This window comes from Neolamprologus brichardi, chromosome 20, assembly GCF_056152115.1.
Source record: "Neolamprologus brichardi isolate AB-2024 chromosome 20, ASM5615211v1, whole genome shotgun sequence".
NCBI classification, from domain to species: Eukaryota; Metazoa; Chordata; class Actinopteri; order Cichliformes; family Cichlidae; genus Neolamprologus; species Neolamprologus brichardi.
The window spans coordinates 14,589,646-14,602,625 of record NC_142123.1 but is presented as its reverse complement, the minus strand read 5'-3'; the positions used below and the strand labels follow the sequence as shown (position 1 = coordinate 14,602,625).

At 40.0% G+C, this 12,980-nt stretch overlaps 2 protein-coding genes across 3 annotated transcripts in view; both read left to right on the top strand.

The window, feature by feature from the left end:
* Positions 1 to 1,119: 1,119 nt before the first annotated feature.
* On the top strand, positions 1,120 to 10,592 carry si:dkey-32e6.3 (uncharacterized). Its single transcript, XM_006804064.3, has 6 exons — positions 1,120 to 1,509; positions 1,996 to 2,168; positions 2,776 to 2,991; positions 7,397 to 7,557; positions 7,657 to 7,789; positions 8,231 to 10,592. The coding sequence occupies exons 1-6, from the start codon at positions 1,230 to 1,232 to the stop codon at positions 8,405 to 8,407; spliced, it is 1,140 nt and encodes a 379-aa protein (XP_006804127.1). The 5' UTR covers positions 1,120 to 1,229; the 3' UTR covers positions 8,408 to 10,592.
* Positions 10,593 to 12,641: 2,049 nt separating this feature from the next.
* Positions 12,642 to 12,980, top strand: part of klhdc8b (kelch domain containing 8B) — a 225,985-nt gene continuing 225,646 nt past the window's right edge. For both annotated transcript variants that reach the window (XM_006804065.2, XM_035913509.2), the window contains exon 1: positions 12,642 to 12,846. The gene's annotated coding sequence lies outside the window, so the exon portion shown is untranslated. The remainder of the gene's footprint in view (positions 12,847 to 12,980) is intronic.

The window sequence follows — 12,980 nt, the reverse complement described above, 5'->3', positions numbered from 1 at the left end:
AGATGGATATACACAGAAGATCTCCACACAGGAATGGACTATGAGGTTGCAGACCAAAAAAAAAAAAAAAACTCCACTGCAGAAGAGACCTTTAAGTCAGTATACAGTATGTGGAGGACAACCTGGAGAAAGACTCTGCATACTGGAAGTGCATCCTTTGGTCAGATTAGACAAAACTAGAGTTTTTTTAATCACAGAGACGACGTATGTTTGGTGAAAGAAGGGAGAGAGCAGCGTCCCCACAGTGAAACCTGGTGGTGTTGTGCTGTGGGGAAGTTTTAGTGTGTGGAAAAACTGGGTCTTGGTTGTCACTTTGTCTTCAAATGTAACGATCCAAAACGCGTGTTGCTCTTTTGCTCTTGTGGAGGTGGTGAAGAACTAACTCCAGAAGACCAAAGTGACTGACTTGTCTGCCACTGAAAATGAAATCAGGTTAACTGAATACCAAGGTCTGCCAGGAAACCATTACATCTGAGAGAGTTTCCAAAGAAGAATGGGCTAGGATTGCTCAGGGAAACAACTGCAGTCTGTTATTCAGCAAAAATGAATTACAGTCGACTATTAGCAACAGGGGGCTGATAGTTTTGACCCTAGTAGCTTTTGTTTTTGGTGCAGTTTCTGTGTGCACAGCAGAATAATGTGAGCATCCAAAATAAATCTAAGATGTTTGGAAAAGCTGAATTACAAAAAACAAATTCTTGCTCTGTTTAACAGCACTTGGGAAATACTTTAAAAAAATGCAGTTTTCATTCCTCATCTATAAAAAATCTGTACGACCTAAACACAGAAGGACACCTTCAAAAGAATGCCAAGTCAGACTAGTGAAAGTGCAGGTGGACATAATACACTTAAGGCTGAAATTCATTCATTTAGCATCATCACATTGAGCCTTATTTCTGCTGGTGCCTACTTGCTGTCACTGGGAACTAATCAGAACAGAGCAACCAGCGTGTTGATGACACATTTTGACTGTGAGAACGTTAGATGCCCATCCTGCTTTATAATATCATTAGCTATAACTTCCATATGCACATGAATAAACACGTGTGCGTGACACAACAAACGCAAGGTGGCGCTGTTTCGCGTGGTTTGGTTGCATTCAGCCACAGAGCGGCTGAAGAAGAAGAAAGTGGGCAAGGGAGAACCGGTAAATAACTATGAGTCAATCCTGAAGCCGGTCAGGTAGGAATTTTTGTCTGTGATAGTCTCAGTCCACTAACGACGCTGTTATGTCGGATGTCGGTGAGAGCAGCTGGCGCCAAGCTGAAGAACATGACGGCACAGAAAGCGAAGAAGTCCACGCTTCTGTGTGGGGGGCACGTGACCCTGCGCTGACAGTCCCTCAGGGGCTCTGGACCGCACATCACCAGCTGACGAAGAAAAGGCTGGTGCTACATGTTGACCTAAACAACACCATACTGGTGTCGGACGCCGTGACGTGTCAGGGGACTTTGGCTGCTCTGGACTACTTTCTGACCACTGTCACTTGGGGGAAGAAGAACAAACACGGTAAACACGGATGGTGCTTTCCAGCAACACGCGGGAATGCTAGGAATGTATGTGCACGGGCGCGCGCGCGCGTGTCAGTCAGGTGACACCGGGGAACCGTTTACTTTTTACTTTCTCTGTTAGACCCCCGCAACAATACGTTTACGCGCTTTACAAATACTTGGGCTTGATTGAAATTAAACGCATCATTGGAAAAGTTGAATACCATCCAAAGGGACAGGTTACCTTTATTTAACGCAAATTAAATTCTTATTTTCTTTAATGTTTGGCAGAATGTAAGTTCCACCAAGGCTAAGGGGTTGACATGTTACATTTTATTAATGAATGAAAATTATTATTTCAGTTTAACTTACACAGAGTTCAAAACAAAAGCAGTGATTTTTCAAAAAAGTAAAGGGGAAGTTTATTTTAATGTGCATGTTAAAATCTTGGAAATAGACCCTCCTTTGTCCAGTTGTTTATTGTGTTGTCATTGTTTCTATACAGGAACCTGGGAGTGGTTGAGTGACTCACCCTCTCTGCTCCCACCCTGCAGCGAGGCTGTAAGCTACTACTCCCAGTTTGGACGGATTCCTGGTTTCACCTCTGGTGCTGGCCGTCGCTTCCGTAAGGTTCTGGATGAGCACCTGGACCTGCTCTGCTGGCCTGATGGGGTAAAGGTTGGTGTCTTGATAGACAGAGTCGCTGCGGGGGCACTGAGACAAAACCGTTACCCTCTAATTATTCCTTTTTGTCAGATTCTGATTTTTCAGCGACCCTTTTCAGAAACCCTTTTCACCTGGAATCTGCATATATGCGATGCAGTTTTGTTAGTGCAGCGGCATCTGGGAGGAAACAAGTGCAGCACTTTAAAGTTTTTCATTTTAAATTTAAGCTATGCCTTATCATGCTGCTATAACCAATTTAATATTTACTCATGAATCATTCATTTTCTCAGTTAATTTTCACACAATGTTTCTGACCCTGGTTCTGCTGAAAGTTTCTTCCTGTTAAAAGGGAGTTTTTCCTTAACACAGTTACCAGTTACCACAGTACTTTTTCTCTGTGTTATTGTGGGGTCTTTACCTTACCTTACTTATATAACTGGTGTGAATTTTCTATTCACACCTGTGATTGGGAGTCAGGATGTTGTATGCATGTCTACATCTGGGTTAGCGGCCAAGTGCTGCTTTCCACGATTAAATCAGCTGTTGCGCTTGTTGCAAACCGGCTTGACAGGTTGATGCAATTAGTGTTAACTGCTTTGTGGCCCTGTGTCTGTTGCAGGCAGACAGAGACCTGTCTGTAAAAGGAGAAGACGGACGCCTGTACCACTGGATCCTCCCGTCCTTCTTCCAGCTGCTCAGAGATCTATCACAGGAAGGTCGTGAGTTTGCCATCCTCTTCCGTACGTTTGGAACCGACCTACCCCGCGTGCTAAAAGCCGTATCCCGAGCACTCGACGGGGCACACCCGCTGTTCCCTGATCTGCCTCAGCTAAAGGTAACTAACACAGGCATACATTCAGCTGTAATACTTGATGAGACTGCACTATATAATGACAACGTATGTGATTAGTTACAAATGGCATGAATGGAAGAGCAGGGGTGAAACTGGTTTTAAAAAAACAAACTGTCCGTCATTGTTCTAGAAGACACTTTTTGGAGCAACATGTAGAGGTTTATAGTTGCAAGACAGTAAATGGACTGAAATAAGTCATTTAGAATCAGGGTGCCTTTCATATGAGGTAATATTTTCAGGATTTGGTTTACCTGTAATGAAAACCTGTTCAGATAAATCAGGGACAGCAGCAACTGTAAAAGTTGCACTTTGAGTAGAGTTTTTAATTGGTGCAGAAACGAATGCTACCAGCATTAAAGGTACAGTCTAGGGATGCACCGATACCGATACTGGTATCGGGTATCGGGGCCGATACTGTAAAATGTGTGTGTACTCATACTCGTAAAAGTTAACCGATACCATGAACCGATACCAACTTATTTCATTAATCAGAGGGTGGCTTGTCATTTCTGTTGTAGTTTTTTTAGATTGGCCACTAGGGGGCCAATTATTATTTTATTTATTATTTATTTTATAATTTTTTTATATTTTATTATTTATTTAATAATAATTATTTTGTTTGTTTGTTTACAATATGGACACTCTGCAATAATTTAAAAGTTTATTTTATTCTCAAACCTAATTTGTGTTTATTTTATTCCAAACAGAAGTGTTTATTTATTATTCTGAAAGCTCGAGACAGTGCCAATAGTTCAGTGATATTTTGTAAAATTACAATGTGGAGACTCTGCAATAATTTAACAGAAGTGCTTATTTTTCACTCGAAATTTTTTTGTGGTCATTTTTATTAAGATTTTATTTTTTATCGGCAGGGAATATAATAAAACCTGTCTTCCAATTAATTGTATTTGTGTGGTAGAAGTATCGTTTTTTTGTACTCTGTATCGGCAAGTATTCAGATCCAAGAATCGGTATCGTATCGGTTTGAAAAAATTGGTATCGTTGCATCCCTAGTACAGTCAGTAATTTTTTGAGGTTATTTAATAGAAAAACTACTGTACTCGTAAATGTACACATGTAATTTCATGTTTCATTCATGTATTCTCATAAACTTAAATCCATTAAAAATATACTGGAGCGGGTTTGCAGTTTCTGGTTGCCACAATGTTGCTCCACCATATTCGAGTCCAGAGGGCTGGGAAGGAGATCTCCCATCTGACTAATGGTGTTTTATATATGTGGCTGGAGATCAGCCACGTACATAGTTTGCCAAAAGAAGAGGAGAAAGACAGTTGTAGGCGTTCATGGAGACACATTTATATTCCTGCCTGCACCTTCAGACTCAAAATATGAAGGTTCTTACCTACGATTTATCATTAAAGAACAAGTCCTCTTCACCAGAAAAACAAAACCGTGAAGAAAAGAGACAAAGTCAGAGGTCAGTCAGAGGAGTAATGGCGTCCCAAATGATATGTTCCTACAATGTTGATTTATTCAAGGAAGAGTGAGTATATAGAAGCCCCAGCAGTGTATATTCTGACGTCATAGCCCACATCTTTTAAAGCTGCATTTCACGTTCTTGCCTTCACTGCGTTAGTCCATGAGAACTCGTACTCAAAATGGTTCCACTGGAACAATGATACATACACACCACTGGTCTCACTTCCTTCTCAGCTTATAACTGTTGCTGTCATCACTACCTGGAAGTGATACATGAGTAAGTTGTAAATTGTGCTTATATAGTGCCTTTCTACTCTGAGCACTCAAAGCACTTTTTGCCTCACTCATGCATTCATACAAGCAGGTTTTTGTGCTTTCTATCTAACATTCACACATTGCATCAGAAAGTAAGTAGTGGGGTCAGCATCTTGCCCAAAGATATTTGGAGCCACCAATCTTCCACTTATGTAATGTAAGTAAATGACCTGCCCTGCCTCTGAGCTACAGCCAGCTGGAGCTACACCTCCAAGTCACCTCCAACCAGGTCTTTTATGTAATGTTATAACCTTAAGCTATTAATGTTGCATGCACATCGAGCTGATGAACTTATTTTAGTTACACTTTAAGCCTCACATCATTAAAGAATAGAAGGAGGCAACTTCAAACACTTGTTTAAAAACAGTAAATAGGACACGGTAATTAGAAGCCTTATTATTAATGTCTTGCTTTGTTGCTCTTTTTATTTATTTTTTTATTAATTTATTTTTTGACCAATAGAATTCATTGTAGCTGTGCTGCAAGTATCGTAATTTGTTCAGCTTTTTTTTGGGTGGGTGGGGTATTTTAGACTATGCTTGATAAATTGGTGTTGTGCACTAGATCTTGTGCAGAGCACAATCTTCTGTGCTCTTACACATGAAACCTTCCCCAGACTCAAACATGCATGCACTTGACTCGTCACCTGGAGGGTTTTGTACATGTTAGTGCAGTAGAGTGAAACCGATTGATTCAAAGAGAGAAAAGCAGAGATTGGAAAGGATGGCTGGATAGATATGTGTGGAGGAGGATGGACGAGATGCCCTCAAACTTAGCCTGTCAGCCACAGTTATCTCTGTGAAGAAGAGCTCAGTGGAAATCTTATTCAAGCAGCCTCCTGTCAGATGCTATTAATCTGTGTGTCGAGACAGACGGAGCAGGGGGGAGATCAATCACAGGAACTAATGTGATTGCTCACTTTGTGAACTTGAGTTGTCTTCCTGCTACTTGGGGGCAGCTGCTCTGCTGTATTTGATGTCAAGTTGCGGGGATGTGTGTACAGGGGGAAAAGCGTTTAATTAAATGAGGTTATTAAACCTTGGTTAGTTTACAGTTCAGGCCAACTCCATCCTAATGTCCACATCACTGTGTTTGGTGGCATCTGTGTACCTGATTGTAAAATCAGACCAGCACAGCCAGTTATTATTACATCTCTTTAATTTCACATTGGATTTGACTGTATGTTGCAAATGCACCACATGATGGTTTAAGCTTTTTAAGCCAGTAGTTTTAAGTAGAGTACACTGAAAATCCCCAGTGTTTGATTCAGCAGGGGAAAGCAGACCCTGTGAGGCAAAGCATGCAGAGTGATGGGGGACAAACAGTAAAGAAACACTGCAGTAGCTGTGTGCAGAATGGTGCTCAGAACCAGTGTTAATGTTAAACCGACTACTCGTAGGTCATCCATCCATCTGTGCTTGAACACGAAAGAGACAATGATGATGTCGTGTTTTTAGTGACATAACAGGTTGTCAGAGGCATGAACAGCTGTGTTCAGCTGTACCTCAGCTCAGTGATGCTTTGAGTTAAATGCACATATAAAAAGTGGCAGTGGCGATGTGTACGTTTTATTTATTTTTTGCCATGTTTCACTGTTAACATGCTGGAATATGCTGAATAGCATTTAGCACACAGAGATGCTTAAAGGTATTTAGATATAAGGCCTACTGAGGTTATTATAGTAAACTAAATATAGATATGTTTGTTATTAACTGTAATGACAAAATACCCTAGATCTTTGGAAAACAATGAAAATAAACTAAAATCAAATACAAATATAAAGGAAATAACCTTTTAGTATTTGTTAGTGTTAGTTGTTAAAATTCCCCTGTAGTTACACTCTAATTTCAGATCAAATAGATCTGTTTAATTATATTGACCTGCCAGTACTTAAAGGTAGGTACACTAGAATAAAGGGGTAAAAAGTCATGTTTTTACAGGAAAGTAAGTTGTTAATGGAGAAAAGTCCATTTTACATTTATATTGGTAAAACAAAAGGAAAATGGAATAAAAACAATAAATATTAAAGAAAGATAAATATAAAATAAATTATTGATAATATTAAAAATGAATGAAATGTAAAAACATATGTGTGTGTTTCTATGTATCCTGAAATTCTAGCCTTGTTTGAATTTGGTTTTATGGTTGAGGTTAGACGTATATTTAGGTTAGAGTAAAGATTTAATTTCTAAACTTTGGATGAAATTGTTAATTAACGGCCTCTTAAAGATATTTAAACAGATAACGCCTGTTTGTGTGCCTGTTGTCCCCAACCCCTCTGCTCACGCTGGCAACAGAGGACAACTTTTAGCTAAGATATGAAATAGGTGAAAAAAAATGGTTTGTCAGCAAGACAATAAAGGAATCACTGTAGAGCTGAGGACATTTTTAAGTATCCACAGTACAGCATGGCAGAGTTGTTTTTTTTTTTAAATTTCACATCTGCAAGAATTTAAGCTGATTGCACAATTAATTTAGGTCAAGTCTACCAGAGGCCTTATTTTAATAACAGAATAATATCACATAATTGGTTTATTTTTATTTTAGATTTTGCTTACAACAGAGTTCTTTTAAAGAAGAGCTCTCCATCTCGTTTCTTTATCTCTGACTCTTCTTCTTGCTCTTGGCTCAGCTGAGCGTGGCTGTGACTCCAGGCAAGATCCGCTGCAGCAAGAAGGGAATCGTCCTGAATCGAGCCGAGGAGCGGGTGTCCTCTCGCGATGGAGAGAGAGGCCTGTACGAGTACTTCAGCTCCGTGCAGGGTCTGGGAGGATTTCAGGACCACTTTGACTGGTATGCAGAAAGCTTCTCTAAGAAAACCTGGCTGTGGATTTTGGGGTTTTATTCTGAGCTTTTCCAAACCTTTCCCTATATTCATTGTTTTCTGTCCAGGTGGGCTGCTAATTCCTTCTCCATCCGTGGGGGGAAACCAATGTGGGTCGACCCCTTTGACAAGCACGTACAGCACATCTTTATAGATGACAACATACGACAGAATGATGAGGATACTATAGTTAACCCGAAGGTAATAGCACCACTTTACTCACACAGTTCAGCCTGTATCTGGTGAGTTTAGAAAAATAAAGTACACCAAATTAGTTCATGATAATAGATTTAGTATTGTAGGAGGAGACAGGGTCTTGGAAATGGGTTGCTTTTGTGAATGCAACGCTTCTGTAATTTAGAGATGGCATTTTGTTTTCGGCATGGCTCACTAGGTGTTCACTGCCGTACACCAGCCTGTTGCAGTATGTTTCACACGTGTGCATTTGTCATGTATTTTGAGGCTCTATTATATATATCCCCAGACTGTGTGTCATAACTGCGTACAGGCTGGTAGACTGGTAGATGCAGAGATGTAGGCTGTAGCTGCTTCAGAGCTCCAGAAACTAAACATGACTTCTAACCTTACTCTGGTTTTCTTTTTGTGTGTGCGTGTGCGTGTGCGTGCGTGCGTGCGTTGCAGGTGTTTTTGGACCCGGGTGGCTCAGACACTCGTATAGCCTGCATCTCCGAGCTGTATGATATCACCTTGATCCAAACCAACCTCCTCCAGGCCATTTCTGACCCCAGCTACTTCACTCAGCGTGTCCACATCTGTCTGGAAAACTATGAGAAGAATGTCCAGCAGGGGGCAACCTAGAACACACTACAAACTTTGCATACTTCCTGTACAGTACATCAGTTTGTCTGTGAGACAACCTGCAGTGCAGACAGGATTAACAGGCAGGCAGGACTATTACACACCAAAGCAGAAGACTTGCCCAAAGTTTAAAGTTCATCCAAACACAAATATTAAGCAGTTACATGAAGAAACAAGTTATATGGACAGGTGGACATAGAAAAAAGCGGCAGCTATGTAAACAGGACTGCAATTCATTAAACGGTTTAAATACCACATATCCTTGATAAAAAAGGATAACTGTGTAAACAAGGAGCACTTCAGTGAGATTGCACTGTCTGCTGTCCTAAAGTGAACTGGGACCCACGTTTTTGACCCAGTTGAGCACTGAATTGGCCGGGCTGGACTCTCTAATTACACCGACAGCTCTGTGACTAATCACTCCACGGTATAATTGGCCAAACTCTCAGAATTTGGAGGCAGACAGAATAATTGGTGTCAGATATGGAGAAAAGCTCTTCAGCTCTTATGTTAGTTGTGGGTTTTGCTTCAGCTCCTTTTTCTTTCTCGGGCCGTTGTTTACATCCACTCAGAACCCAGCGGTAATACTTGAATATTTTCAGGTGACTGAAGCATCTGATTACTGAGTATGTGTTACTTCTGAATGCACTGCAGTCATAAAGTAACTCTTTGTGACAGTTGGCTCAAACTTTGTGCTGTAACCTGGTTTAATATTACTGTCTTGCTGTCAAAAGTCACCATAATAGATGTAGAAGAGTACATATCGTGCTCCTGATCGGATCCGGTGTCTATGGAGCGCTCAATAAAGCAGTTAGATGGTAGAGAGTAACATCTGAGCTACAGAGACGTTTGCATTTAATTTGTTTGCACTGAGTTATTTTTATTTTATTTAAAGGCATGCTTGAGAGAATTGTCTAATACGTTGAATTTGGGAGGAAGTTATGGTAATTTTTGCTTTGAGGGGTTTTAGAATATGTTTATTGCTAAGCTTCCAGGGAGGCTTTAATGACTTTGTTTTTCTCAGGTCAGTTTTTAATGACAGCCAAATGAGCAGTAATATAAAGGACCCAGATGTAGATAGAGTGGTGTTTTTTTGTTTTTCTTTTTTTATTGCATATTTTCACCAATGTTTTCCTTGCTGATGAATACACTAATAAGAAAAGTTTGGAGAGAAAGCTTTAGTAGCTGTGATAACGTCACAAAAGACCCGACTGATGAACTCTTTGGGGCTGATGCTGATTTTTAGGAAGTTTTAAAAAAAAAAAAAGAAGAAGAAGAAGAAGAAAGAAAATGCATTTTCTGCCTTGTAATGTTAAAAACCAGGTTTTGGTTGGCACATATTGAATAGAGCATTTAATATGCTGCTATCAGCCAATAATATCAGCTGACTTGTATCAGTCAGGGTCTAAATCACAGCCTGTATACTCACTGGAAAATCACTCGGACAGTAACTACTACTAAAAAAAACTCTCCAGTTATCAAGTTTTAACATTATTTAAAAGGTTTTTATTTAAAATGATGTAAATTAAAGGTATTTTATTTATTGAAGATGGGATTCCATCCAAATGTAGTGCAGATGTTTGCAATATTTGGAGAAAATCAGCTAAATAAATGCATTATTTAGTGTTAAACCAGTTCAGAAGAACAGGAATTTTACTTTTTTTCTTCTTTTTTTTTACTTTGAGGAAGCTAAAATGATCTCATAGCTCAGCACACATCAGGTCATTTCAGCTGCCATGTTGGTTTCTGTGGACACTGAATTCATGTTTCCACTGAACACTGGGCATTTTTACATTTTATTTCAAAGTGCCAGTTAACACATGCTTAAAGACCATGCTTAAACCTCAGTAATTTATTTATTCATACAAAGCAAACTGATTTGTACTTTAATCACAACACTGAATTTTCAATAACTTGTGTAAGTTGAACCATTAGGTCACTGGATGTGTGAAAACCTCTGACAAATGCAGTCAAATATTGCAAATGCAGTCAAAAAATACAAACCTATGAATCAATAGGTTTGTATTTTTTGATGGAGGCACCAAAACTTCAACATTAAATCTAGTAAAAAAAAAAAAGCCAACACAGCTGTGAACAACTGAGTACTGAGGTGAAATTCCCAAGGTTTGACTGTTGTTAAAGGAGATGCTCCCATTGATGTTCAATAAAATGCTAATGCTTTTAATTTTCATGTGTTAGCAAGTGTTTTTTTTTGTTTTTTTTTACACAGCAAAATAAGACAACCTTTGGTGTAATACAAACAAATGCATTCACATAGCACTGCAGCGTTCAATGTACTGATATATATATAACCAAATCCATAAAGGTAACCTCTCCGACGTGCTGTATTTACATAAACAGATAAAACTCATGTATATGATTATTATGATTAGTAACTCTGTGTGTCTGTGAGAGAGAGAGAGAGAAAGGAGACCCAGTAATGATCAATGACACAAGGTACAGTGTTGATGTCAGTATGGAGCTGTACTATATGACTCTGTTAGTTGTGACCATTGCAGACACTTTACTGTAAAAGCGAAATATTCTTATCTTCTTCATAAGCCCAAACACTCCTGCAGATACCAGAGCTTATTTCATGTGGAAAATGGTGAAGTCAGAATACGGAATGATAAGGTCTGTGTGTGAGAGATAAAATGCTTCCTGTCTCTGTGGGTTGGGATGAGATTAAATTGTAAAGCTGGCTTTAACTGAGGTGTTAGAAGTGAGGATTTAGTAAGATGCTTCTGCTCAAACATTTCAGTAATTAGCTGCTTTGGTTTGTCAGAGGTCAGACACTTCGACTTGTGACGAGCCAGGTCAGGACTGATTCTGATACATGATAAATATGCTGCCGATGATTGATTTATTCCTTCTGTTGCAGAGGGTAGAGGGACATCAGTGAATAAGCCCAGAAATAAAAACAAAATCCATCCATAGGTTTTGTAAACGTCTTCCCCAATGTGAAGTCTATACATAATGAACTGTTTTGGACCTAAACACACAGAGAAGCCTCTGTGCAAAACATTCATGAAACTTTCAAATCATATAAAGGTTAAAAATCCCAGTTTGATGATGGGTGTGGTCTGACCCATTAGTAACAAGTGTATTTTTTTTTGTTTTGTTTGTCTTTTTAAATAAAACTTGAATGCTTCACACCAAGCGTCTTTATATTGTGTGTAAAAATTAAATACTTACTAGTTTCTGTTAGCATAGCTGGCATTGCTTTCACATGATGAGTCTATTTGTTATAGATGATAAAAAATGGATGTAGTCACTGTGGCCTGGTGGTCAGCGATCATCATCTCAGTTAGAATGAAAGTGACAAATAATTACTGTGAAGCTGACAGTACTGTATGAGCATGCACTGCACAGTACTGTGTCACAGACTGCCTGTTGTCAGTCAGCAATCAACAGTTTGTTGATCCCTTATTTATTTATTTTAATTAGTTTCTCCAAATTCAAAAGACTTGATCAAAACAGATGATGTGGAGCATTCTGGTTTTATACAGAACCCAGAAACACAAACTAACATTCAGGGCATTTACTCTGTATGTTTGAGGGGGATTGGTTTTTAATTATTGAAGTTGTTCTGCTACTTTTCACTCTCGCTTGCAACTTTAGTTTCCAATCACTCTGCAATATTTTTTTTCACCTTAACCACCACTTAATAAATCATAGATTTAATAAATAGTAAATAAAGACATTTTCATTAGGATTCTTTCACCTCAGTGGGTCTGATTCTAAAGGTTTCCATTGCAATCTTATTTTGTCTGTTACAACTTAATCTATTTTGTTGACTCCTGTAAAACACACCCAATTCAGTCTGCAGTTTCAATCAAACTGCGTCGTTTGGCTGAAGTTTCGTTTCCACTCTGACGTATTTTGCGTATTTTAAGCGGATGTCGAGAGTTCCCTCAGTCCACGCGGGGGCAGCAGAGCAGCTTGTGGAGCAGCTTCACCTACAGACGCGCCATTCCTTCTTTCAGGTGAGTCTGGAGTTACCTGGTGCTGGCTCTGCGCGGCGGCTCAGCCGAGAAACAGCGACGCAGGCACCGAGTTTAAAAATAAATAAATAAATAAATAAAATAAAGTGGCGATGAGTTGGGTGTTTTCACTTCAGGATGATGAAGAGGCACAGCTGGCAACGGGGGGTGGGGGGACGAGGTCTTTTTGAGACTGCGTAAATGCGCGCTGTTGAGTGAGTGAGTGAGTGAGTGAGGGGAGGAGACCGGAGGCGAGGGACAGGCGGAGCAGGCAGGAGTCGGGAGAAATGTTGAATCAGTGTGTGTGAGGAGGACGGAGGTAACTGCTGGTCTTGCTGGATTCTCTCACTGAACAGGTGCACGGCGCTTCCGCCGCTGTCCTCTGCGGGTGTCCAAACGTTTACGCGGAGCTGCCACGGTGAGCTCCGACGCACCGGTGACTCACACAAAGAGGAGGTAAGGACTTGCCAACAAAACTTTCCACCCTTTTAGACGTTTAGTCCATGTGATCAAATGCCACACGGGTGGACGTATGGACTTTGTTGCCTTTGGCACCGCGAAGGAAGCGCAGATGTGGGAGGCTGGCGCAG

Excerpts from the sequence above, each read along its gene's own strand:
- si:dkey-32e6.3 (XM_006804064.3), top strand. The coding sequence starts at position 1,230 with ATGTCGGATGTCGGTGAGAGCAGCTGGCGCCAAGCTGAAGAACATGAC. Across the intron at positions 7,558-7,656 it reads TTTCAGGACCACTTTGACTG|GTGGGCTGCTAATTCCTTCT; the intron begins GTATGCAGAAAG and ends TTTTCTGTCCAG. Across the intron at positions 7,790-8,230 it reads ATACTATAGTTAACCCGAAG|GTGTTTTTGGACCCGGGTGG; the intron begins GTAATAGCACCA and ends CGTGCGTTGCAG.